General features: G+C 37.4%; 1 protein-coding gene and 1 pseudogene across 3 annotated transcripts; both read right to left on the bottom strand.

Moving 5' to 3' along the window:
- Positions 1-3,492: 3,492 nt before the first annotated feature.
- LOC149826957 (F-box protein SKIP24-like) lies at positions 3,493-6,705 on the bottom strand. Of its 2 annotated transcripts, XM_090020182.1 has the most exons (5): positions 6,281-6,705; positions 5,553-5,726; positions 4,435-4,597; positions 4,246-4,351; positions 3,493-4,100 (listed from the first exon to the last, which is right to left on the bottom strand). In XM_090020182.1, exons 1-5 carry the CDS (start codon positions 6,493-6,495, stop codon positions 4,057-4,059), a joined length of 702 nt encoding a protein of 233 aa, XP_089876308.1. In that variant the 5' UTR covers positions 6,496-6,705; the 3' UTR covers positions 3,493-4,056. The 2 variants fall into 2 exon arrangements, with proteins under 2 accessions (XP_089876308.1, XP_089876307.1); XM_090020181.1 differs by having other exon boundaries at positions 3,493-4,351.
- A 4,733-nt stretch (positions 6,706-11,438) lies between these two features.
- On the bottom strand, positions 11,439-13,582 carry LOC149826956 (presenilin-like protein At1g08700 pseudogene; annotated as a pseudogene). Its single transcript, XR_016435127.1, has 2 exons — positions 13,499-13,582; positions 11,439-13,373 (listed from the first exon to the last, which is right to left on the bottom strand). The product of XR_016435127.1 is annotated as a presenilin-like protein At1g08700 pseudogene (transcript).
- Positions 13,583-26,947: the final 13,365 nt, after the last annotated feature.

The following is a 26,947-nucleotide window of genomic DNA, read 5'->3' as shown; positions in this document are numbered from 1 at the left end:
ATCCTAAAGATAAGAGAAATATTGTTGAATGTAACCTGGAAAACTGTACATCTATTATAAAGGAAAGTAACTTCTCATCTCAGAACATAGAAAAGAGAGAGAGAGAGAGAGAGAGAATTGAAACCGTGGATGTAGGCCTGACCAGCCGAACCATGTTTAACTGTTTCTCAGTGTATGCGTGTGTGTGTTTTCTCCATCACGTGTGTGTTATTTGTTACACAGAAATCACCCACCTAACTTGTGAAATTCTTTTAATGAAAACAGTAATTCGTGTCAACATCCAGGGCCAGGGCCAGGGCCATAATCTTCTGCCTTACATTATTCTTTTCATTTGAAATAGAAATGTTACCAAAAGAACAAATGATGAATATAAGCTAATCTACCTCACAGCTATAAAGAAACTATCCAACCAGGTAGCACAGGTTTTTCACAATATGGAAATATGGCTTGGTGGTGCTGCTTCTGGATGTGAAACGGTTCATATTCAGGTCGGATGCGATCAAAACTAGATCAAACTAATCCGATATTGGCTAAACAGATTTAGGTTCGGATTTGGATGAAGAAAAACTCGAAATGACTCCAGTTCTTTTACGTGTAATCAGATTCTAATGTCCCTTAAATCCATGGGATTTGGTAGCAAAAATAGAAAGCTAAATCCGACTAAACGGACTTGAATCCAGTCAAATCTTGGATAAAATCCAAACTGTTGACATCCCTAGCTGCACGCAAAGACCTTTACTCAGAGTCAACGCATCACTGAAAAATCTAGTGCCTGTTCACAAATTCTTTAGCCATCTACACAATAAAGATTTATTCATGAAAAGTGCAAGATACAAACACATTAAGCTTGGTATACCCGGGGATCATGACCTTGGAGGACGGACCGTGTGATTAAAAGGGTTAATCGTCAGGTGGCTCCAACAACCAAAAGGCTAAACTATGGTTAATCAGATCAGATGAAAAGTGAAACTTGTTACGATGGCCAAAAAGTTAGGCGGCGTAACCAAATTTCCATCAAACTGGACAGTTTTTGTATGTGTCACGCACCATCATCAACAAAGATTCCCAACTTGAGCATGACCTGTTCATTGCTTTTACTTTTGTCTACGTGCGTGCTTGCCTTTGTCCCCTTAAATAAATGGCCTAATAAACGCTTGAATCTCGCATATATCCACCCTAACTTTGGTGAACTTCTTTCACCCACGAGCCACCTTGAAAAAATGGGACCCAACACCCACGGGGCAGCATAAAGGTTTGTGCTATGCCATTACGAAGTCATCCCTTTCAAGAAAAACAAAACTCGCCCCAAGCTCAACTGCAAGAGATGAAAAGATAGAGGGCTTGCTATTCTGATACTAAGACTGATAGTAAGATTCAATATAAATGAAATTGAGGAAGAAGATCTGTAATTTTCTTGGACCACACACAACATATTGCGGGTCACACAACATATTGCGGGTCGGTTGAATCTTCTTGCTCCTGGGTGCTCCATAGGAATAAATCGCTATTTATTTTCTCCACCGAAAAATGTTCATTCTGAGTTACAAGAGCAATCTATTTTTCAATATCTTTGACCGATTCCAGAAAAAAAAAAGACTGGTTTTTTATCAACATCAAATGCTGATTATAGCTTGAATGAGTTCTTATTGAACTAAGACTCACCTTGCCATATAAAGACACACCTTGCCATATAAAGAAGTTTGTTTTGTACTCTAATTTGGAATCACATATGAGATGAAAAATAAGAACAATGTGAGGTTCTTTGATAGATAAAGACTGCTTTGAAAATTATAAATAGATGAGATCTATTTTGAAGAAGAGGGAGAGGTACATTTTGACTTGAGAAAAGATAAGGTATCTCTTTTTTGTTTTGAAAGATTATGGTTTTGTTCTTTTGAGGTGGTTCTTCGATGCTTCAGGATTCTCTTGAATTTTGAGAGAACTGTCAAAATATGATGGCTTCTTATTGGTGAGTGAGATAAAATTTTGGGTTGCACGCATTGATCCTCTTGATAGGTCGAATGATAGGTGTAGTTGTTTTCATTTATGACTTTATTTATTTTCTCCTGTATTGATGATTTATTATATTAATAAAAATTCTAGGCACTCTTTATAAATGTATGCAATTTTATTGTAAAATTCTCTGGTCTCTTTTTTTTACTGATTTTTTATTGTAATTATGTCTGTTTCCTAGTCACAACAATATCACATCTGACCTAGGATGATCCTTGACACAAACCTCACATTCACAAGTATATCATATAATATTAAGTTTGAGCTGAAAAACTTTAATAACAAAAGAAACTTTGCATTATGACAAAGAAAGGATAATGATTTGTTTACTTAAGATCTTAGGTTCTTTACCAAGATCTTAGGTTCAATCACGGGATAGCCCCAAGGAAACGGACACCTCCTACCAACCATGTTGAGCCCCCATTGGTTACTGGACATTATTTTGATCAGATGAAGATGTCTACATTCTGATTAAAAAAGCCTCAGCTGTGTGCATTATTCTACTATGACCCCAAATTTCTTACACTCTTTCTGATAGGCAAGCTAAGGGATATAGCCCTGAGAGTCAAATTCTTCGGCAAACAAATAACAAAAGCAAGTAAACTTTTCTGTGCATATCGACTGGTATTTTACTTCAAGATTTTGCTCATTTTAGTCAGCCTTCATAATGCACACATCAATACGAGAGAGAGAGAGAGAGAGCATTCAAATACTATAGGAAGCTATAAAACTATTAACGAATGTACATAAAATATCTAGTTCAAGAATAAACATTAGGCTTTCACTGAAAAGCAGGACCACAGGAATAAACTCGAAACAGAACTTAGGCATTGCACGTTAAAAGTATTAAATAGAAATATCAACCGATAGCTGAGTGAAAAATACCCATGGTCAGTCTCTACATCTGTCAAGCAAACATCATGACAATGTGCCCGGGATACACTACATTGAGAAAAGAGGAGAGACATGTCTCCAATTCCAAGAGGTAAAATGAACACGAAGAGAAGTGTTACCATGGTGGTTTATCTGAGCAAAAACTTTTTTTTTCATGCAGACATTTGTTGGATGCTCTTACTTTTAGGAATCATGGCTTGCGCATACATGTAGTTTGAGTTGGGGCCAATAAATTCAATTATCACAATGAAATCCGAACAAGTCTCAGATGAAAAGTTTGTTGTTTCCCATTGAATGCTTATCCCTCTCATATCTCTTGTTTTAGAAATAACAGCCAACACATGAAACGTGATCTCTTCTCAGCAAAAAAAAAGAAGAAGAAACGTGATCATTCTTTGATAATATGCTTATCAAATAATTCATTACGGCAACCAAAGACAACATGATATCAGATGTCATACCTGCACCTGCAGAAGTCCCAGGAGAATATATTCATTTGGTCAAAGCTAAAAATTAATACTCAAACTGCTATCCAGCTTCAATAGAAATAACTGCTAAAAATTGGAAGGAATCAACACAACATGCTCAAACATTTGTAAACGGTAAAAAAAATGAACAGGACCAGATCAAACTGTTAGGCATGCAGCAAAAAAAAATCATGAAATTTAGCATCATAAAAAGATGCAAAATTTAGAGTAGCTTGAGAGAATCAACGAATGTTGTCCTTGATTGATGTTCTCAAGGTGCACCTGCTCGTTCGTTTCTTCTTTTTTGACCAGGGCCAGCCTAAGGGCCTAGCTGATACAATTGCTATCATACCAATATAGAAACAAGCAACAGATATTTCCCTTGAGAGATGCTTTCAAGATGCACCTGCTTGATATTTTCCTCTTTTGATGACCAGGTCCAGCTTAAGCCTCGGCAGATACAACAGCTACTATGCACCTGCTGACCCAGAAGTTATGAGGGCATGAACTTCGCTTCGAGATGTATCAAGCAGCAGCAAACAAAACAGCATTGCATTTGTAAGTTCAGCATTCTCAGGTAGTAGCTGAAAACTTGAATCGTCAACTCGCTGCCTATATTACAAAGCAAATGTTGAAATGTGGCCCACGCCTGATGTTCTCAACAGTTGCATGTTCACCATGGTCAGGTAGTTGCTGCATGAATGAACCACCACTGTACTCGACTCACTGCAGCAAATAAGATCAGGGTCAATCCTTGCATTCTTTCTGTGGCTTCACCTTTCTGTTTAACTATATGATCACCATATTGCCTCCTGACTGATAACTTTGCCATCACTGCTTTGTTTCTGCAGCTTCACCTTTTTCTGCTTACCTTTGCCACCACCAATATCATTTACTGATTGAGTACTGCGCAATGGGTGATATTTAAGGGATGCCAAATATTCCTTCGATGCATCTAGTTTTTGCTTTAAATCTTCCTGAAAACAGAACACCACCATCCATGAAGAGACTAGCTTGTTTTAATATTGCATCTGCATTTTGTGAAAAAGGGAACACTTACAAGACGCTTAGAAAACCTTCCTATCTGTTGCTTGCATACTTTTATCTCCATCTCTAGAGCATGGATACGAGAGTCCAAAGGTACAGGGTTCTGCTCGACTATCTGCTTCTGCCTAGAACGTACAATTTCTTGTTGCCACACGTTCAAGGCCACTGAAGCTTGGCTAAAAAGAGGAACATATATAATTTTGTTAATATTTAATAAACTGTGGAGCATTTTTCATCCTACAAGCTGGAAAAAAAATCTTCTTTTTCTCCCAAACAGACGCTTGCACACACACACACACACAGTAGGATGGGATGAAATACATATTGTGGCAAGGCAACACCCAAAATCTATATTTTCAATAACATGTAGAATGTTACCAGAAAAAGCTCTCCTAGTTCATCCATATTAAAAAATACAACTATAAGTTTCAAAAAAGATGGGGCCACTCATAATTAGGATCATGACGGCCACAAGACTAGCACACTTGTGGAACTTATAAACCATGCATGAAAAATCATTATAACAAGTTGACAATAGAAAGAACTCTGCTGGCCAACTGAAAAAAAATGAGGGATATATATCAGTTCACCTATATTTCCATATTCGAAGGATTTGGAATATTATTATGTCAACTCATGCCAAAAATATGTGGATTATGGATGCACAATACAGGAATTGGAAAACCAGAAGATTTACTTGTAGAATTTAATGCAGCAGAATCCACAGACCATATTCCTTACCTAGCAAATTCATTTGCCGAATGGCACATGTGATTTCAGAAATAAGAATTATTAAGGGGCCCCAGATATCCAAAATAAAACCTAAAAGTCAAGTTCACATTGTCTTGCAGCCACTTGAATAGGCAAAACAAGCTTCAAATAGTAAACTCATTTGGCCGATGTAGATCCTAATTCAAAACATTTTGATTCTTGGAATCTGAACCCTCTAGCTAGCTCCCCATCCCAACCTCTTTTAAGGCTATACAGAAATCGAAAATTCCATTTCCACTGAACTATGGCAGTGAGCAGAAAAAGTGTTATAGAGAATTCTTCAAATTTCAATTTCACGATCCCCGCTTGACATGCAAAACTAATACAATATGAAGGGAAGTGGAAACCTTGAAGAAGTACCTTGCCCTCTTCAAATTCTTCAATTCTTTGAGTGCCATCTCCAACTTCTCCATCTCTGCCATCAGTTGATTGTTCACATCCTTCATATCCCTCAAACCAGAATCAATGCGGCTCTCAACATTGAGGACTGCTCTTCTATGCGCAGCAAGCTTCTGAGATTTATGTCTTTCATACCTGATTCCAAATTCACTCTCTAAGATAACAAACAAGATACCACCGGCAAAAAAAAACAAAAATACGATATTTTCAACAACAAACTTCCATTATTTCAAGCTGGTGATACCATTTCAATGCAATTAGGTGCAGGAAACATATATCTTTAATTCAAGTTGCCAACGTCACGAACTTCACATCAAACTATAGCAAAAATAAAGTCGCCGAATCTCCTGCAATAATCTAGCAAGAAATTTAGGGGGCAGGTGTTTGTGATAGCTAGTTGCAACAATTCTTGGCAACAAGAGTAAAGTTTACTATATTTCCAAATTTTCTCCCAATACTGCCGAAAAAACGTGATTTTCTAGCAAAAATGTCTCCTGATATCTTAATGAGAACTCAAGTCGCAAACATCACAAAAGTCTCGCATCAATCTATAGCAAAAGTAAAGTTACCCAAAATCCCTATTCAGAAAGGGAAACAAAAAAACATATGCGACTGCGTGTTGCAATGTCCTTGCAGAAATCCGGAAGGAAAAAGCAACAGAAGTAAAGAATAGGGAGTAGGAGCTTAACTTGAGCCTGAAGGCGTCCTTCGATGGCGAAGACGGGTTGAGCAGAGAGGGGAATTCCCTGTGGAGCAGGACCGACCAGAGGGATTTCTCCTTCGACAGTCGGTCGAGTCGCCGGCACGATATCGACAGGCAGCAGAGATCTTTGCACGTCAATCCGCGATCCCGAACCCCAACCTCCAGAATCCTGCACCACAGCTCGTCCGGCAAATCCGACATCGAAGAAGATGCTGATTGCTGAGAAGGGGAAGGGCGGAATCCTTCTTCTTGGAAGGGAAAACGAGAAATCGCGATTCCCCATTCGAGGGAGGGTAACAACTAACACATATACGGGATTTCCTAGGGTTTTAAGGGAACCTTCGTTGGGAGAGAGACCGACTCGAGCCAGGAGAAAGATGTCACCCACAGACCTGGCTTGCCGGAAAATCTCCGCGAATTTTGTTTTTTTACAGGGAAAATATAGAACAAATCAGTATATATAAAAGAAAAAAAACAAACTCCCTTCTTCAGCGCGACATTCAGCCGACCGACCGTTTCTGAATATGAGATATTCTGAGAAAATCGCAATTTTCGGAATATATCGGATTCTAAAACCATTTCGATAAAATAACGATATTTATAATTTTATAGAGTGTACATTTGTTACACAGGGCAGGATGACAGGAAGAAGATTGAGATCTTTGAAAAACTAAAGTTTTTTCGAGAAATCTTGACTGCCACGTTCAAATTGGGCTGGATATAGGGGCGTAATCGGGTCGGGTCATTTGGACCTGATTTTGAATCAGGTCTAAAAGCTAGACCCAAAATCAACCCAATTCAAGTCCAGGTTCGAGTATGCCTGGAATTATGGACCTATGTAGATTAACAGGTTCAGGTATGTCACGGATCGGGTCTTTAATGGACTTATTTTTTAATCGGGTCTAAGAATTAGACCCAGACATGACAGATTTTGATTCAGGTTGGCTGAAAATTGTAGATTCATATTGGTTATTGGTTATTGGTTATTGGTTATGAGGTTAGGGTTTCAACTCGGGTTTTGATATGATTGGTATTTTTCAAAAAATATGTAAATTAATAAAATCAACTATTCATTAAGAAGATTATACACTAACAAATGAGAAGTTTATTCACCATTCTAAATAGTGTCAAAATCTAAATATAAAAAGAATATCTCAATATCAGCCAATCATTTCAAGTTGAAATAAAAGGACATCAATTAAATATCATATTAAAAAACTGGTTCAAGTTTTAATGGTGGGTCAGGTTTCAACGGGCTCAGTTTATGTTGGTTCACATGTAAAATGGGTTTGGGTGCATAGTTGATTCAGGTTCGGGTCAGCTTGGGTACGAAGCATATTCAGGTTCAGGCTGGTTCAAGAATAAAACTGGTTCGGGTATATGATCAGGTTGGGGTCGGTTAGGTTTTACATTAAGTAGAACTATTTAAGTCGGGTAAAAAATACAGATCAGATCCAAACGGGTTCAGGTCTTTATTTATAATATTCAAGGCACAGCTCGTTTTCATTACAGATTTACATTTTGGACACAACCCCAACCCAATGGTCTACTAAAACTGGGTCAGATCGGGTACAACCGGTTCAAGACATCGAGTTGGATCTAGTGTACCTAACCCAGTTACACCCATAACCAATTGAACATTAATCTATTGGCCTGATTGCGAAAGCAAAATCATGTCTTAGTGATAATTGGGCTGAAATTTCGGTATATAGCAGTTGAGTATCTAAATCCGACTCAAATTCTAAGGAGAACCAAACCAGTTTATGCATGGTTTCATTTGGGAGCCTTAAATCTGAGGTGAGTTGCAGTTTCCCCAGTGCTCTCATGCTCTCTGACTGATCGGGAGCAGTAGCCTTGCCAAAACACTGCATTGAGAATGAAGTTGGCAATCCCAACACCAAATTTCAACACCATTCACAAGAGGATGTCTCTGGCAAACTCCATCCTTAACACTACTAGGGATGTGAACAGGTCAGACTCGGGCTGGATCAATGCATTACCGAGTCGAGTCTGGATTGAATCTAGCATAATTAGATTCATATTTGGATTCAGAGTCGGATGCAGATTAGCCAAAACAGAATTCAGATCCCACTTGTTTTAAAATCAGACATTTACATGTATTTGGATTTGAATTTTTTTTTTGTTTCTAATGCAAAACTTGATAGTAAAGTTGGATCCCATTATAGCTTTCTAATCCAACTAACTGGATTTAGTCAGACATCTGACCTGAATCCTAACCATTTACATCTTTAAACATCTTCTCTCTCATACATTTGCAGGGTCAGATTCTCAAAAAACCATCAGAAATACCAAGTTCACACTCCAGTAAACATATGAGAGAGAGACCAGGCTCAAAAAGCTATTCACAGACAGATGCCGCCCCCCGACCCCATAAGCCATAAGAAGCAAAACCAAACTCCAATGACGCGAAAACGGTGAGGAAAGAGGGAGGCAAATGGCACAGATGAAAGGAATGAAACCTTTGTTTCCGACACGAAAAAACCTCAAATCATGAAACGATGCAAAGCATACTCATAAGAGCAACAAGAAACAGATACCACTGACGCGCCTCTTCGTCAGTGCCTGAATTCTCTAAATTATATTCAGAGCTTCTCCACTATAAGACTATGCAGAAATTCTCCACTCCCAGGCAAAGATCTCTAATTGCTTGGTTCCACCATGAAAAGAGAAACAGATGCTCCTCAGTCCTTGAAAACCTCATGAAGAACTGTCAAAATGTATCCATTATGCTGCAGTTGACACCTGCCTCTTACAACGGATTACTCGAGCCTAAGGGTTTGCCAATTTAACAAAATGAAAAGAATCCTGGATTTCGTCACAAATACAGCAGCCATCGGAAAGAAAAACAACATAGAATCTCTTTCATACAGTCAACGCTATGATGAACTTCACACTCAAAACCAAAGAATTTCCAACACCTGGAAGCAGGAAACAACGATCTATCTATGGTCAATCACTTCTGTTTTCCATTTGATATCCAAAATTTAGTGAATGTTAGAGAAAGATACATCAAACACCGGGTGATCACAGATTCCATGACCCCCAAAGAGCGCTGGAATATCACATAAGTACGGGTGTGGGTTATGACATGTAAATTTCTAAAAGTATGGGTGCAAGGGTATGGCTATTATATACATTATATATTTTTTTTAAGTTACTGTATATCGGCATATATGTATGTCCATAGGTATGTGTGTGTGTGTATCAAATGCAATACAAGAATGAATGAAAACAACCATGATGAATGGATGAAACGATCCAACATAATACAGGCAAAGCATATATAGGGTCGTATCCAAAACTGGCTTAACTCATATCCATGCAGTACTGGTATCAGCATGGGTAAGACACCTTTCTGGAAGTACTCATGTTACATAGGAGCTAGTTAATGGTATCTTGACTTTGTAGTGGGTATTAATCTATGGGCTTATTTGAAGAACCATATGTGACGGAAAAGAAATACAGAAGCTTCCTAGAAGAATTAGCCTCACGAATAAAACTGCACGCCGATTATGAAAATGTGTGTCAATTCCATCTTACACTTAAAATTATCCTTATGTATATTTCTATAAGCAGATACGGGATTTTGAAACCAATATTCGCACAATTAAAGATGCAATATTCAACCATTTAAATATCATATTAACAACTAAGGGAAATGCAAAGCATGACTACTCATAACTAAACCAGTCACTCTGTTAGAAATAAGTACATGATCCAAAACTAAACATAAATACATAATACAGAACTAACACCGGTCAAGAGACTGCAACTGAACAAAGTGGCATTTATGTTATCTTCATCAACCAAATGGATTTCTCAACAAAGTTTCACTGGAGCTCTTAAACACTCCTAGATAAGGGAAATGCTTACAATATGCAAGACTGCATCACATTATTATCTGGAAACCCAGCTGTCACAGAGATACTCCAACTTACCAACAGGTTGTATGACATTATATACTAGTCATAATAAAAAAATAAACAAAAATAATGTCCCATGTCCTTTATGCCGTGTTCTTATGACAGAAACCTAGTAGATATATTTTTGTCTTCCCATTGAGAACCCTAAAACAATTCAACTTCACCTTGAGAAACCTAAAACTAAAAGGTCCCTTAACATGATTGGTATTAATGAAAAAAGAAAATGCTCACAAAATGAACTTAATAAACAATGGGGATTGAAGAATATAAAGCTCAGCTCTCCCTAGATATCATATTTATAGCAACAAGCATCACAAACAGCCAAGCTCTCTTAACCAGTATTTCTCTAAGAGAGTAAAGTCTAACTTCCTCTTCCGTGTTGGAAACGTTTAAAAGATGAAAGTTAGACATCCAGCAACAAGGATGCTCAAAGCATTTTATCTGCTAATTACCATAGAGATCTACTTGGATGCAAGATTTATATAAGATGAGCTGCAGTCTCGAAGGGTACTGCAGTTTGTGACATAGATGAAACATTAGATGCAATTTTATAAAGGGAGGGATGTGCGCAAATTTGCAAATAAAAACTCCAACAAGTGGGATTTTGCAGAAACACAGCTTCTGCAAGTTCTTAAGCAGTCAGTGGCATATTGAAGCGCATCACCTAGGTGAATCAATTCAAAATTTTGACAGTAAGTTAGCACTTGGATAAAATGAAAATTAAGAATATATTAAAGTAGCTCAAATAAAATTTGATGCATCTAACAAGCAATTGAATGTATTCAATAGGGGAGAAATCATTACCTAAGGTAGATATGCTCATTCCAAGCAAAGAAGACAAAAGAAAAAGACCCAGATATGAGGCAAAAGTGTTGACCACTAATTAACAACTGATAATTTATAGGGAAATTTGCATGACCGAGCTTTATAGAAAAGATCAAGATATACTTCCTATTTCAAGAACTTGAAAGAAATTGCAGGAATGATATTGCAATAGCTTGGTAATGAGATACGCCAATGCTAATCCGAGAGGCATTAATGCCCGCATAACTGAATAAACAATTGCAATCAAATGGATAATTTGTTGTCAAAACAATGACCTCCCATCATAAAATCAGATAATAAACAACAACAGATGTTTGTGCTGATAAATGAAAAAAGTAAGCATCTTAATAAGCTTCATGACTGAAAAGATCAAAATTTTTATCAATGTGGTAATAGATTTTCATTTAACTATTGAATCCTCTCACATTTCGGAGTGTTTACATAAGGTAAGGCAGGATAGCCTACTAGAAAGTGATGAGCTCAAGCCAGAAAGGCCTTCATGCTATTGCTTCATGGAATTCTACTATTCTAATATTCAAAAGGAAAAAAAAAATCAGAACATCATCAACTTGGTTGAAGTACCAACTATGAATGGTTCCATCAATAAACGAGTCAGGAAATAGAATATGACCCCCAACGTGATAGAGATAGGAAGCGCTGGCAGAGCATGATGACAGATGGATAGCAGAATTAGTGTGCATCCAAGTCCACATATGATTGCAATATAGCAAGCATACACAGTCATCAGGTCATACATAGCAGCTCTGCCCACAAGAACACTATAGAAAACAAAATCCCCAAGTCCCAATTTAATGCCTTGGGGCGTTGAACTTTCAGTCATGTCATCTTCCATCTGGGATCGCTCATTCTCCTCATCCATACTAGTATGACTAACCAAAGGTGATGTCTCTTCATCAAGCCTCTCAAACTCTGTGCTGGGTATTCCAGTAAGGACATCTTCAGTGTGTCGCCTATTTCCATGCTCAATATCTGCATTATTCGAATTAAGATCCTCAGACAAACACCTCTGATCTTCAGCACTTTCTAAAGAACCTGAAAACCCTGTAGGGCTTCTTGCAGGCTGAAGTTCAACTGCAGATTGAAGTTGTGGCCTTGGATTCTCCTCTCTCACTGGCACTGAAGCTGCAACACCAGCAACCAAAAGATTCGGAGCAGAATCTTCACGCCGTGAAACTGTAGGTCGTGCCTCATAGACCAAGGCTGGAAGCTCTTCATCCCTACTTGAAGCAAGTTCAACCAGAAGCTTCAGAGGGCCACCAGGTGCCAAAACAGCAACCAAGTCATACACTGCCAGTGCAATTAAAATCACCCAAGTAGTCCACTCAGGAAGCTTGGTAAACCAAGCAGCCACAGTAATCCCCAAGATGACCATGTAAACCTGGCGGATGAAGATTGGGATGCCACTAGAAAAGACTGAGAGCACACCAACGACACAGAAGTTGTAAAGAAATATAGAAGACGTTATTACATCAATGGGAATGGAGAAATGCTGAATTATCGCTAAGAAAATGGAGCCCCCCATAGAAGCAAGAATCACAAATGTCGAGAATCGCATGTAGTTCTTAAGAAAATTAGTGCATCGGTAGTAATAGAGCAAAACCAACAGGAAGGTGACCGCTGCTATCAGTACCACAAAAACCACAGCATTCAAAAGTGCACCTTCAAATTTCTGTGCATTCGAATCTGTGGGTTTCTCCAAGTAAACTAGGGTAGCTGCAGTGCTGATTGGAGATTCATTACTTTGTGGAACAATGGTGTACACTAGAAGAACCACAAGAAACATGCAAATAGAAACCGGAGCCATTACACCAATAATCTCAAGGCCCATTGCTTCCAGGATGCTTTTCTCCATGTTCTCCAATGTGGGTCTCTCAGAGCCCTAAACTGATCATTCACAAAACTACAGAATACCAATCTACAAGATACTGTTCTTCATATTCTGAGATGTAGCTCTGTCTGGAACATTGAGGCTATCGAAATTTGGCCCATGGGAAAATTTCCATCATGTTCTGTGATATGGGTTTTCCACTACATGAATGGTGCATTCAGAAATTGAAAAGAAACTCTTCCTCCTTTTTCTATGATGTGGATCTTTAAGAATCTTGAATGGTCATACAGAAACTGAAAATTCAACACCTAAAGAAACAGACGCCCAAATTATATGAAGCCATTTATCTATCGACCTTCAGGATACTATCCCTCGTCTACTGTGATATGGACATCTCTGAATGTTAAATGTGTCATTCACAAAATCAAGAGAACGATCCCGGGACGCTCTTCCTCACCTTCCTTCATATGGGTATTTGAGAAACAAACAGAAGATTGGTTCCAGATCAAGAATCGGACAGTTAAAGAAAAAGGGCAATCGTGACAATCATGGTATGTTGCAATCTTGCACGGAGAAGGGAACTTACCTACAGAAATCGGTAACCTCGGGGCCTCCTTGGATGAATCGCCATGGTTGGGAATTAGAAGGGTTTCAATGATATCAGGGCAAAGGAGGCGTGATCCACTCGGCCCTTAATAGTTGACTATGAGTGAGAGGGTGGGTAGTTGAAGATAGGGGTGGCAATCGGGTCGGGTTGGCGGGTAAGGTCGGCGGGTTGGCGGGTCAGCATACCTCAACACGAACCCGACCCGTTAATTAAACGGGTCGGCTGTGGCAAACATGAACCCGACCCATTTATTAAACGGGTAACCCGACACGACATGGTTAACCTGTTTAATAAATGGGCCGGGTTGGGTAAACGGGTTGGCGGGTCGGGTTTAGGGTTTTACATTGAAAAGTTTACAGGTTGGCAGGCGGTGCGGGCGGATTGGTGGGTCGGGTTTGGGTAAACGGGTTGACCCGACCCGCCTAACCCGTTTATTAAACGGGTTGGCCAGTTGGCATACCCCTAACACGAACCCGACCCGTTTAATAAACAGGTTAGGTGGGTCGACCTGTTTACGACACGAACCCGTTTAAGCCAAACCCGAACCCGGCTAAGAAGCGGGTTGGCGGGTCGTGTCAAAAATTGCCACCCCTAGTTGAAGAGCACGAAATTGTAAACTTTAATATGTTTAATTTCGATGGTCAAATATATATTCATGCCAGGTCAAGTGGCCATGAGCCCCAAAGGGGGTTTGGGATGGAGCCTAGGTCTTTAGGCAGCCGTCTAGGTTTATCACCCTTGAGCAAGTTGAAGCTTTACGATTCTTTGTGGGCGAAAAGCAAGCTCACTAAGTTTTACGCTGTCAGGACAGTGATCGTAAGTAATGCAAGCAGCGCGGCTAAGTCTATGATTTTGAGGGCAGTTTATTAGTGTAAATATAAAAAAAAGTCAAGTGTCCATGCCGATTCCAAAGAGGTGTACAAAGTGATTGTCTACATTATGGCTCTTGAGCTTCACTCTTCTCTGATCAGTTCTTTGATTCGATTGTGTGGCCTTGATCGTACCTCAAGATTCAAAGACTAGGATACAAGGAGTTTCGAGTATCGGGAACCATAGGTTTGGTGTCTTCACGTCTCTTGGGCTTCACTCTTCTCCGACCAGTTCTTTGATTTGAACGTGTGGTCTGGATCGTACCTCAAGCTTCAAAAACTAGGATAAAAGGAGTTTCGAGTATCAAAAACCATAGATTTGGTCTCTTCACGTCTCTTGGGCATCACTCTTCTCCGATCAATTCTTTGATTCGAACGTGTGGTCTAGATCATACCTCAAGCTTCAAAGACTAGGATACAAGGAGTTTCGAGTATCGGGAAATATAGATTTGATGTTGAAATGAAAGAAAGTGAGAAAATTATCAATAATTTAGAAGAACCAAGAATAATACTGAAAAAAATCATGAAAATATAAAGGAAGAATATGAAAAGGTAAATGAGAAACTTCAAGAACATTTAAAAGGGGAACTACAAATAATTGCTCATGATTCTATCAATATTTATGACCCAGGACAGTGGCCAACAATAGATATAAAATTATGAGATTTATTACTTGAAAGAGGCTCAATTAAAAAAAAATTAAAAAAAATCTCTTAATAAAGACTCTAAAAATTTTTCTATGTTCCATTATTAACGAGAATTATCAAATGAAGAAAAACATGATAGAAAATAGTTAATTTATTTGAAAGATGTTGATAATCTGTTTTGTTTTTTGTTGTAAGTTATTCACATTGAAACCTAATAAAATTCAATTAGCTAATGAAGGAAGTTAAAGATTAGAAGAACCTTAGTAGAATATTAAAAAGTTATGAGACATCAAGTGAATATATTACTAACATGAATGCTTAGATTGAGTTAGATAAAAGAGTATTAGAAAAAAAGATAATTGACAAAAGTATTCAAGAAAAAAATAATAGAGAAAAAGAACATTAGGAAAAAGTTTTGGTAAGGATTGATGCCGTTGTTAAGACTTGCAAAAATAAGCTAGCATTTTGTGGGCGTAATGAGAAGATACATAAAGAAAATAATGCTATTTTTTAAGTTAATTGAAATGATAGCAATAATGAAAAAATATATAAGGCATATTAAAAATAATAAAATACAATATCATTATCTTGAACATAACATACAAAATGAATTAATATTATTGTTTGTTAATAGTGTAAAAATATTATTATTTTAAAAATTAAAGAAGCAAATTATTTTTCAATAATAGTTGATTGCACACACGATGCGAGTCATCAAGAACAAATGACACTTGTTTTAAGATGTGTTGATGTTTTCACTATTCCAATACAAATAGAAGAGTTCTTTTTAGATTTTATAGATGTTGATGACACATGTGGACAAGGTCTTTTTAATGAAATAATAAATGCAATAAACGGTCTTGGACTTTATATTAAAAATGTAAGAGGACAAAGTTATGATAATGGATCTAATACGAAGGGAAAACATCAAGGTGTACAAAAAAGAATACTAGATTTAAATCCTAGGACATTTTACACACCCTATGGTTGTCACAATCTTAACTTAACACTTAGTGATATGGATAATTCTTGTCCTAAAGCTATATTTTTTTCTGAAATTATATAATATATTTTTTGCTTATTTTTTTCTTCTATAACATGATGGAAATTTTAAATGATACTCTTCCATTTCTAACTCTTAAACCATTGTCTAAAATATGATGAAAAAGTCAGGTTGAAAGTATTAAAGCAATAGTATAACAAACACCATACATAAGAGATGCATTATTTAAATTATCAAAAAATAGTGAAGATGCTAAAATAAGAAGTGAAACAAAAAGTTTATCTATAAATGACACAGAAGATTTTGAATATTTATTAGGGATGGACTAGCACCAAGATTATATTTTCAACATGTAATAAAAATAAGTTTATTTGACTTCTTGTGATCTATAACAATACATTATAGTTTTATGTGATCACATTTTTTAAACTAAATTGATTTTTTATGTTTTATACATTGTTGAATTTTGTGTAAAGTATCTCTCATTTGTGAATAGAGAATAACAGAACAATAATATTAAAAGGACAAAAATGAATGGTTTCGAGACCAACCTATTCATAAAGGTACTCTTAACATGCTAAATACTTAAAATGAATGATATTATCGCACATAAAAATACGACATCTTATATAGAGATTCTTATCCCCATGACTCATATGATTCTTTCTTGTGATTCAGTATTGCATGTAAACTATATGGAACTCGAATCAAGATAGCAGTAAAGAACATCGATAATGTATTTTTTCGTGTTAATGGGTCAAGTGGGAGAATGATAGATTTTTTAGACCGGATCTAACCTAGTTGTGACCCATATTGACACAAGCACATCAAGGGACAATGTGATAGTGGCTTTTCAGTTTTGGGGTTTTTTTCTTGTTACGAAAGAGTTATAAAAATGTGAAGAGATTTCATAACTGTCCATGCATGATAACCACCCATTATGAGAACCTTCCACCGATCTCCCACTATATGTAGGCCATCGTGGGAGCTTGTTAAGAGCTACATGTGTGATATCAGTTTCTCATTCTCTATGAGGTTCAAGGGTCCTACTCACTTCTCGACTTGATGACCTAAACTTATTGAGGGCATCGATTGGCTGAGGAGAACGTCGACAATCCACCTCCATCAAAGCATCATTCAGATTAACAATGACCTCTTCTGGTAAGTAGTGTTCCCCAAGCTTTTTATTTAACATTGTTTACTTTCTTGAAACTCCTTGATCTCTCAGATATTTCATAAAATGGGGTCTCTATAGACCCCCAATCACCAACCCTTGCATGAATAGCTAAGGACCCAATAAGTCCAACATTGATTCCTTCAGACATGTCAATTGAGCAAATGCGTTCATAGTGACTAGGATGGATATCTCGTATACAAAAACTAGCAGTTCATCCTATCAATCCCCCAGGATCCAAATAACTCATTTTCGCCCATGGACTATTTGTGTCAATGAATTTTTTATGCTATAAAGATGAGCATATGCTTGGAAAAAAAATTGTGCACACTCGGGAAATATAAGTCTTGTTTACTAGACAGAGGTTCTGAGATTTCTAACAGTACTTCCTATTTATTGCTCAGGAAAATGCATGAATCTGCCTTGCAAAATAAGTTCCATTTTCATTCTTGAGTTTCAAGGCAAATATTTTTCCACCCTTCTTTACTTTCAAGGTTCTTTTTGTTTTTTTGTTTTTTTGGTTTTTTAGTTAATGGCTGGTTCTCTCTTCTGATTTCTTCTTCTTTAGTTGATCTTAGCTCTCAATTTCTTCTATGCGATTATACATCCACCGTTTTCATAGTATTTTGGGATTTTCCCATGAGCATCATTGTCAGAGTTGAAGGTTGGAATTCCCATGGATGATAGAGGTGTGAATTTGTTCCTCTTGAAACAGTTTGTTGAGGCTCTTGGCTCAAGTAGCAATGAAGCACTTCTCATCCTCATTTTATGTTGCATACATCTGTCCCATATTTTGTTATTATGCCCTTTTGAATGGAAGACTAATATGTATGATGTTTCTGCATAGGATTGGGTTCACAAATCAGGCTGGTGGTGTACCTCTTGACTGGACACTCGGAGCATTCATACATCAAACACCTATAAAAGGTGAATGTGGACTTGGAACCCCGATTGAGAATGTTGGCAAGAATTTTCATTCCTTCTTCACATTTATTGTAATATTCTTTGTCAAAATTATTTTTGCATTTTATGTATCAAAATGGCATAAAACACAAGTGAAGACTCGATATGACTTGGAGAAAGGACACTACATAGTTACAAGAATTCCGAGGTGACCTTTTCCCTTGTGGCTAAGACCAGGTCACATGTAAATTTTGTTATGAGCTCATGAAACATAAAGAGCATAGGTAAAAGACGAGCTGCATCAAGGTTGAATTTTTTTTGGGGTCTTTGTAAGCTTCTTTAGATGAACGGGTAAGTCATAGAGTTTCAGTTTATAGGATGCTCATGCATGCAGTCACTGTCTGAGCTTCTCGTTACAATGAGAAGTGATGATATTTTTAAGAATAAGTGGTATTTGTTTAAGAAAAGAGTCCAGCTGGTCTAGCGTGTGAAAGCTCAAATCACAGTCAAATGATAAGGCAAAAAGTTGTTATGAATGCAAGACTAGCCAAATCAGTGGTTGAGAAAAATAAGGAAATTGTTGAAGAAGACCACAATTCTAGCGTGAACCAGGATTTTAGATATAACAAATTAGAAAGGAAAAATGTATGGAATTGTAATCAAAGTTGTGGGAAAATTGATAAATACGACCTTCATGGCTCTTGTAAAGAATTGAAAAAGAAAAAAGAGAAAGAGTGAGCAAGCTCTTTCGAGGACGTAGGCACCTTTAGTTGTCGAACCTCGTAAAATTTGTGGGACAGTTTCTTTTTCATTGGAGACTTTAACTTTCTTACATGGTATCAGAGCTCAGCTACAATGGCATCTCAAGGCACGTCATCATCTACCTCGTCCCAATCTTCTCTATCTGGTACACATCTTTCTCAAACCCTGTTGCAGTCACCAAACAACCTTAAGCATTTCTTGTCGATTAAACTGAATGGCGGAAAACTACCTGCTATGAGAGTTACAGTTCACTCCCATCATCATCACCTATGATTTAATGGGGATGGTAGACGGGAGCAACCCAGACCCTACTAAGTTTAAACCAGATTTGAATGAGATTAATCTTGAATATAGAAAGTGGCTTCGATGTGATCAGCTTTTACTTAGCTAGATTTTGTCTTCTCTTACTGAGAATGTGCATAGCCAAATCGTTGGCCTAAAAATGTCATATAAAATATGGCAGCCTCTAAAACAGTCATATGCAGCCCACTCCCATTCCCGAGTTATGCAACTCAAGTCCAAATTTCAGGACTTGCGAAAGGGAAATATGTCTATTGATAAGTACATCCAACGAGCCAAAACTTTGGCTCACCAGTTAGCTATTGTCTCAAAATCAGTGACTGATGATGACATCATTATGCAAATCCTAAAGGGCCTTTCATCTAAGTATATGGCTTTTAGAACCTCCATTGAAACTCGTCCAGACCTGTGTTCTCTCAATGAACTTCACAGTATGTTATTGATTCAAGAAGCCCACTTTAGTGAAAGTGATGATCAAGATGACTCTATGATAGTCAATGCTAATGTTGTCACCAAATCAAATAGTTCAAGAAATTATGGACAATATCATCAAAATGATGACTGATCAAATCAAAACTACAAGTCCAAAAATAAGAAGAATTGGAAGAAGGGCACAACTCAAAATAGTGGCGCCAAACTGATATGTCAGATTTGTGAAAAAGTTTGACATTCAGCAAAAATGTGTTACCGGTACACCAACTTATTGCCCAAAGAGAATAAAAATGCAAGTCCTCACACCTATACGGTTGCTCAGTCTTGTAATTCTGTTAGAGAGGATAAGGAAACATGGTACCCTGATTCTGGAGTGAGCCATTATATCTCGAATGATATAAATAACTTGTCTCTCTATTCTTCTTATCATGAAAAATATGAAGTTAAGATTGGTGATGGCTCAGGTTTGTCCATTAAGCATGTTGGTTCTTCTTGTGTGCTCAGTAATTTTAAACTCAATAATATTGTGCATGTTCCTAGCATAGTAAGAAATTTACTTCCTATTCATAAATTTGTAAGAGACAACAATGTGATTTTTGAGTTCACTCCAACTGCTTGTTGCATTAAGGAACAGGGCACAGGGAGGATCACTCAGCATAGTGAAAGTAATAGAGGCCTTTATCAAATCAATCTGCCCCAACAAAATAAAGAAGCTAAAAGTGCCATTTGTGGGTCGACCCTCAAGTGGCATCAGAGGCTTGGACATCTAACTTTTAAGGTCGTGGAGTCAGTTTTAAATTCTATCAATGTGTCATATGATAACTGTTATGATCAGTTTATATGTGAAGCGTGTCAAAAGGAAAAGTCACATAAACTCCCTTTCCAGAATAAAATTAATTCTTATACTGAACTCTGCTTGTGTATAACTATTTAGTTATACATTGCTGGTCCCAAGCTAGGATAAAGGAGGAGGGTTGCGGTAGGCCAGTGACAGCCAACATAAAAACTTAGTCATACTCTATGAATATGAACCAATTTGAGAATTTCGTTGGGGTGTACCCTACTGAGCGACACACTGTACTCTATAGGCCCGGAGGCAGTGATAAATGAGCAAGGGTTGCTAGGTCGTCGCCCAGAAGCAACGCGTCACACTGGCGCCCGGGTGTGGTGTCAAATAGACAAGGATTCCCTCACTTTGTTGGACGGGTGGGGGTAAAGAAATTAGTCCAAGACCATAAAATTAGGTTAGCCACTTGAAACATATGGTCTTTAACTGGTAAGTTGGTAGAGTTAGTAGATGTTATGTGTAGGAGAAAGATTGATATTTTATATCTACAAGAGACTAAATGGGTAGGTGAAAAAGCAAAAGTGATAGAGCCTTGGGGATATAAGATTTGGTATACAAGAATAAATAGGAATAGGAATGGAGTATGGATTGTTATGAGTCGTGAGTTTATAGATAATGTAGTTGAGGTCCGTAGGAAGGGTGATAGGATTTTACTTATTAAATTAGTATTAGGTACGGATATTATTAATATTATTAGTGTTTATGCACCTCAAGTAAGTTTAGATGATTCCATTAAGCATCAATTTTGGGAAGATTTAGATGGAGTAGTACAAGGGATATCTTATGGAGAAAAGTTTTTCATTTGCGGAAACCTTAATGGACATGTAGGCATTAGTAGGGATAGATTTGAGAGTATTTATGGAGGCTATGGTATAGGAGAAATAAATGAAAGTGGAGAAAGGATTTTAGATTTTGGTTTGTTCTACGATTTGATCTTAGCCAACACGTGGTTTAGGAAGAGTGAGTCTCACCTAGTAACATTTAAAAGTGGAGTTAATAAGAGTTAGATAGATTTTTTCCTACTCAGCAAGAGAGATATGGGTTGTTGCATCGATTGTAAGGTTATATCGAGAGAAAGTGTAGCTACACAACATAGAGTCTTAATTTTAGATCTTAAAATTAGAAAATGTCACAAAAGGGATAGGCATAGGATAGATCCTAGGATTAAGTGGTGGGCACTGAAAGGAGCTAAACAAGGAATGTTTGTAGAACAGGTAGCTAAGGAAGCTAATTGGTGTCTCGAGGAGGATGCAGAATCAATGTGGAATAAGATAGCGGGTTGCATGTGAAAGGTGGCGAAGGAGGTTTTGGGTGAGTCTAAAGGCGGTGCACCGCTAGGTAAGGATACATCATAGTGGAACGAGGATGTCAAATTAGCTATTAAGGTTAAAAGAGAGTGTTATAGAAATCTAAGTAAGAGTCGTGATAATGAGAATTTGGAGAAGTATATGATAACAAAGAAGGAAGCTAAAAAAGTAGTTTGAAACGTGAGGGATAAGGTATATAAGGAGGTTTATGACAAGTTAGATACCAAAGAGGGCGAGAAAGATATTTATAGGCATGCAAAGATGAGAGATTGGAAATCAAGGGATCTGGGTATGGTTAGATGTATCAAAGATGAAACACAATGGGTTTTAGTCAAAGATGAGGAGATTAAGGGGAGATGGAAAGATTATTTTGATAAGCTATTTAATGGAAGTCATGCTCAGGATCTTGAAGACTTCTCCATTTCTTTTCATGAGATGAATCGTGACTTCATGTGCAAGATTCCAAAGAATGAAATTGCAGAGGCTTTGAAGAAAATGAAATCAAGAAGGGCAGTTGGCCCAGATGGTATACCTATCGAGACTTTGAAAATGCTTGGGAGAGAAAGGTTTATAATGGTTGACAAATCTTTTTAATAAGATTTGGCGGAAAAATAAGATGTCTAATGAGTGGAGGAAGAGTACTTTGGTGTCTTTATATAAGAATAAGGGTGATATACAAGATTGCACAAACTATCATGGTATAAAACTCATGAGTCATACTATGAAACTTTGAGAGAGGGTGATTGAGTCTAGGTTGGGGAAGGTTGTCATGATATTGGAGAATCAATTTGGTTTTATGCCTGGAAGATCAATTATGGAAGCTACACATCTTCTTAGACAACTTATTAAGAGATATAGAGAGAGGAACAAAGATTTGCATATGGTTTTATTGATTTGAAGAAGGCATACGATAGAGTACCTAGGGACATTCTCTAGTGGACAATGATGAAGAAAGGTGTTTCTCTCAAGTACATTAGTATAATTAAAGATATATATGAAGGAGTAGTAACCAATGTTCGCACTTGTGGAGGGGTGACAACCAATTTTCCTATAACGGTTGGGTTACATCAAGGATTTGCTTTAAGCCCTTTCCTATTTGCTATAGTGATGGATGAGCTTACGAGATCAATTCAAGAAAATGTGTTGTGGTGTATGTTGTTTACTGATGATATTGTTTTGATTGATGAGTCTAGAGCTGGGGTTAATGCTAAGTTAGAATTATGGAGACAGACATTGGAAGCAAGAGGTTTTAAGTTGAGTAAGAGTAAGACAAAATATATGGAATGTCGGTTTAGTAAGCAACGAAGTAGTGATGGGAGTGTAGTGAAACTTGGTGAGCAAGAAATACCGGTGGATGATTGTTTCAAATATTTAGGATCTATCATTCAAAAGTATAGAGAAATTGATGGAGATGTAAATCATAGGATAAAGGTTGGGTGAATGAAATGGAAAAATGCAACTGGAGTGTTGTGCGATCGTAGAATGTCATTGCAATTGAAGGGAAAGCTTTATAGGATGACTATTAGGCCCGCTTTACTATATGGTACAGAATGTTGGGCTGCCAAGAGACACCATATTAAAAAAATGAGTGTAGCTGAGATGCGTATGCTTAGATGGATGTATGGAAATACAATAAAAGATAAGATTCAGAACGAGGAGATACGTAAGAAGGTAGGCGTTGCACCCATTGAAAATAAGATGAGAGAGAATTGTTTACGGTGGTTTGGACATATTCGGCGAAGGCCTAATGATGCTCCAGTTAGAAGGATGGAGAAATGAGAAAATATATTAGTTAAAAGAAGTCGGGGTAGGCCTAGGAAGACATGAATGGAGATGATAGGAAAGGATATGAATGCTTTGAACCTCACCGAGGACATGGCATTGGATATAAATGATTGGAGGAGAAGGATTCATGTGGAAGACCCAGAACGATTTTCTTTTTTGGTTCATATCGCCGACCCCAATTGTTTTGGGATGAAGGCGTAGTTATTGTTGTTGTATATTGAACCCTTAGAGGTGATTTTTTCTGATGTTTGGGGACCTGCCGCAGTACCTAGTAGTGGTTTCAGGTACTGTCATTTTTATTGATGGTTTTTCTAAGTACACCTGGTTATATTGCATGAAGCATAAGTCTGATGTGTTAACTGTTTTTACTCCATTCAAGGCTCATGTAAAAAATGTTGTTGGCTAAAAAATAAAGTATTTTCATTCTAATTGGGTGGAGAATTTAAAGCATAGTTAGAAATATTAAAAAAATATGATATCGGACAAAGAATATCATGTCCTCATACCCCTCAACAAAATGGGTTATCTGAATGACGTCATAGACACATAGTTGAAACTGGTTTGAGTATGATGGCCCATGCCGGTATACTAAAAAATTTTTGGGCTCAAGTTTTTCATTCAGCAGTCTATCTCATTAACCGTCTTCCAACCAAGATTTTGAAATACAAATCTCTAATGGAAGTGCTATTCAATCGAAAAACTGATTATAAATTTCTCAAGGTGTATGGAAGTGCTTGTTTTCCATGTCTAGAGCCCTATAGAAAAAGTAAATTAGATTTCAAAAGTGATATATGCACATTCATTGGCTATGCTCAAAATCGTCAAGGGTATTTATGTTTAAGAATGTAAGATCACAAAGTTTTATATCTAGACATATAAAATTTGATGAAAGCAAGCTTTCTTTTCTTCATCTTCAAGAAAAGTCAGCAATTTTGCCACGCAAAGGTGAAAGTAATGATAAAGTGCAGGTTATTAGTGTTTCAAATTTTCGTATGGACAAACCTAGAGAGACGCAGGATGAAGTGAACATGCCTCACACAAGTGATGATGCTCCCTTGACCATCGTTGAGCAGATTGGTCCCTTGGGTGCCAAAAGTAACAATGAAACTCAACTCAATAAGCAAGCTCAATCAGACCAAGGGGTACAACCTTAGATCAATACGGGACCGGTCCAACAGACATCTATTAATCACACACACCATATGGTAACTAGGTCTCAAACTGGCAACCTGAAGCCCAAGGCGTTCACATCAAGTAAATATCCTCCACTTTTTGCTTTACTTTCTCAAGTTCAATCTGAAAATGAACCCATGAATGTCAAGGAAGCCATTCAAGATGATAGATGGAGATCAGCCATGCAAATTGAATTTGATGCTCTCAAAAGGAACAAAACACGGACATTAGTTCCTGCCCATCATGCTATAAGCATAATAGGTTGCAAATGGATTTTTTAAATAAAAAAGGGCAAATGGATCTATAAAGAGATACAAGGCTCGCTTAGTGGCTAAGAGTTACAACCAACAGGAATGACTAGATTATTTTGAAACCTTTAGTCTGGTGGTAAAGCCTACAACAATACGAATTATCCTTATCATTGTTGTTAGTAGAAAATGGCATATACGACAACTAGATGTCCAAAATGCATTTCTTCATGGGGAGTTAGAAGAATAAGTGTATATGCATCAACCACCTAAGTTCAAAGATTCATCCAAACCTGGGTATATCTGTAAACTACATAAAGCTCTTTACGGACTTAAACAAGCTCCTAGGGCATGGTACTCCAAACTAAGTTCATATATGTAGAAAAATGACTTCAAAATAGCCAAAACTGCTACATCTCTATTTATTCTCAATACTGATTGAATAGAATTGTTTGTTCTAGTGTATGTCGATGATATTATTGTGACAGGGAACAATGATGCAGAAATTATAAAACTCATATCCTGTCTCAGTCAAAATTTTGCAGTCAAAGATCTAAGAAAATTACACTATTTCCTGAAAATTGAAGCTAAAGAAACATAAAATAAGATCTTAACTCAACAAAAATATGTAATGGATATCCTTCTCGAGGTTAATATGGAAGGTATATGCCCAGTTTCCACACCCATAGCCACAACTAGAATGGAGACGATAGGAAGCAAATTAAATGATGCTACTCTATATCGAAGCATTGTGGGGGCACTTCATTACGTCACCCTATCTTGTCCAGATATCAGCTTTGCCGTAAATAGGGTGTGCCAGTTTATGCATGCTCCAACAGAAAATCATTGGGTTGTCGTTAAGCGCATAGTGAGATACCTAAAAGCCACTATCCATGAAGAATTACTTATACATGTCACACGTGATCTCTCTCTCTCTCTCTCTCTCTCTCTCTCTCTATTTACATATGCAGATTGGGCTGGTTGCTCAGTAGACAGGCGTTCCACAGGAGGGTATGCAATTTTTCTTTAAAAAAACTCTAGTGTCATGGAGCTCCAGAAAACGGGATGTGGTGTCCAGATCTAGCACTGAAGCTGAGTATAGAGCCTTGGCAAATGTTGCAACTGAAGTATTATGGATGAAATATTTGATGCAAGAAATCAATGTGACTACTTCACATATTCCAACAATTTGGTGTGACAATATTAGTGCCACTTGCTTAGCCTCTCATCCGAACTAAACATATGGAGATTGACTTGTTGTTTGTTTGAGAAAAACTTGCATTAGCAATTTCAAATACAACATATATCTTCAAAGGATCAAGTTGTTGATACCTTCACCAAGTCATTAGCCAAAGACAAGTTTTTCTATCTCAAATCCAAGTTGCATGTGGTTGTTTACCCCCATGCACTTGAGAGGGGATGTTAAGGAAAGAGTCCAGAAGTTGGTCCAGCCTGTGAATGCTCAAATCATGATCAAATGATAAGGGAATGAGCTGTTACGAATGCAAGACTATACAAATCAATGGTTGAGAAAAATAAGGAAACTGTTGAAGAAAACCACGATTCTAGCGTGAACCAAGATTTTAGATATAACAAAATAGAAAGGCAAAATTTATGAAATTGTAATCAAGGTCCTGGGAAAATTGATAAATACGATCTCTATGGCTCTTGTAAAGAATTGAGAAAGAAAAAAGATAAAGAGTGAGCATGCTCTTACCAGGAGGTAGGCACCTTTAGTTGCCGAACCTCATAAAATTCTTGTGCTAGTTTCTTTTTTTTATTGGAAACTTTAACTTTCTTACAATATTTTGGAAATATCTTACCATTTTCAAGGATGTGTCTGTTTAGAACATCACCATAAAATGCACGATATTTTCAATGTGTTGCGCGTATCTGTGAGTATGTACAAAATCAAGTCTCCCACTGAAGCCTGAAGGTTGAAGCAGCAGGGCCGGCGGCAACTTGATCGAGTTGCCCA

The sequence above is a fragment of the Nuphar pumila genome, chromosome 10 (assembly GCF_984573655.1).
Source record: "Nuphar pumila chromosome 10, dmNupPumi1.hap1.1, whole genome shotgun sequence".
In the NCBI taxonomy this organism is placed as follows: domain Eukaryota; kingdom Viridiplantae; phylum Streptophyta; class Magnoliopsida; order Nymphaeales; family Nymphaeaceae; genus Nuphar; species Nuphar pumila.
The sequence above is the reverse complement of the archived record's forward strand: the minus strand, read 5'-3'. Positions and strand labels throughout refer to the sequence as shown.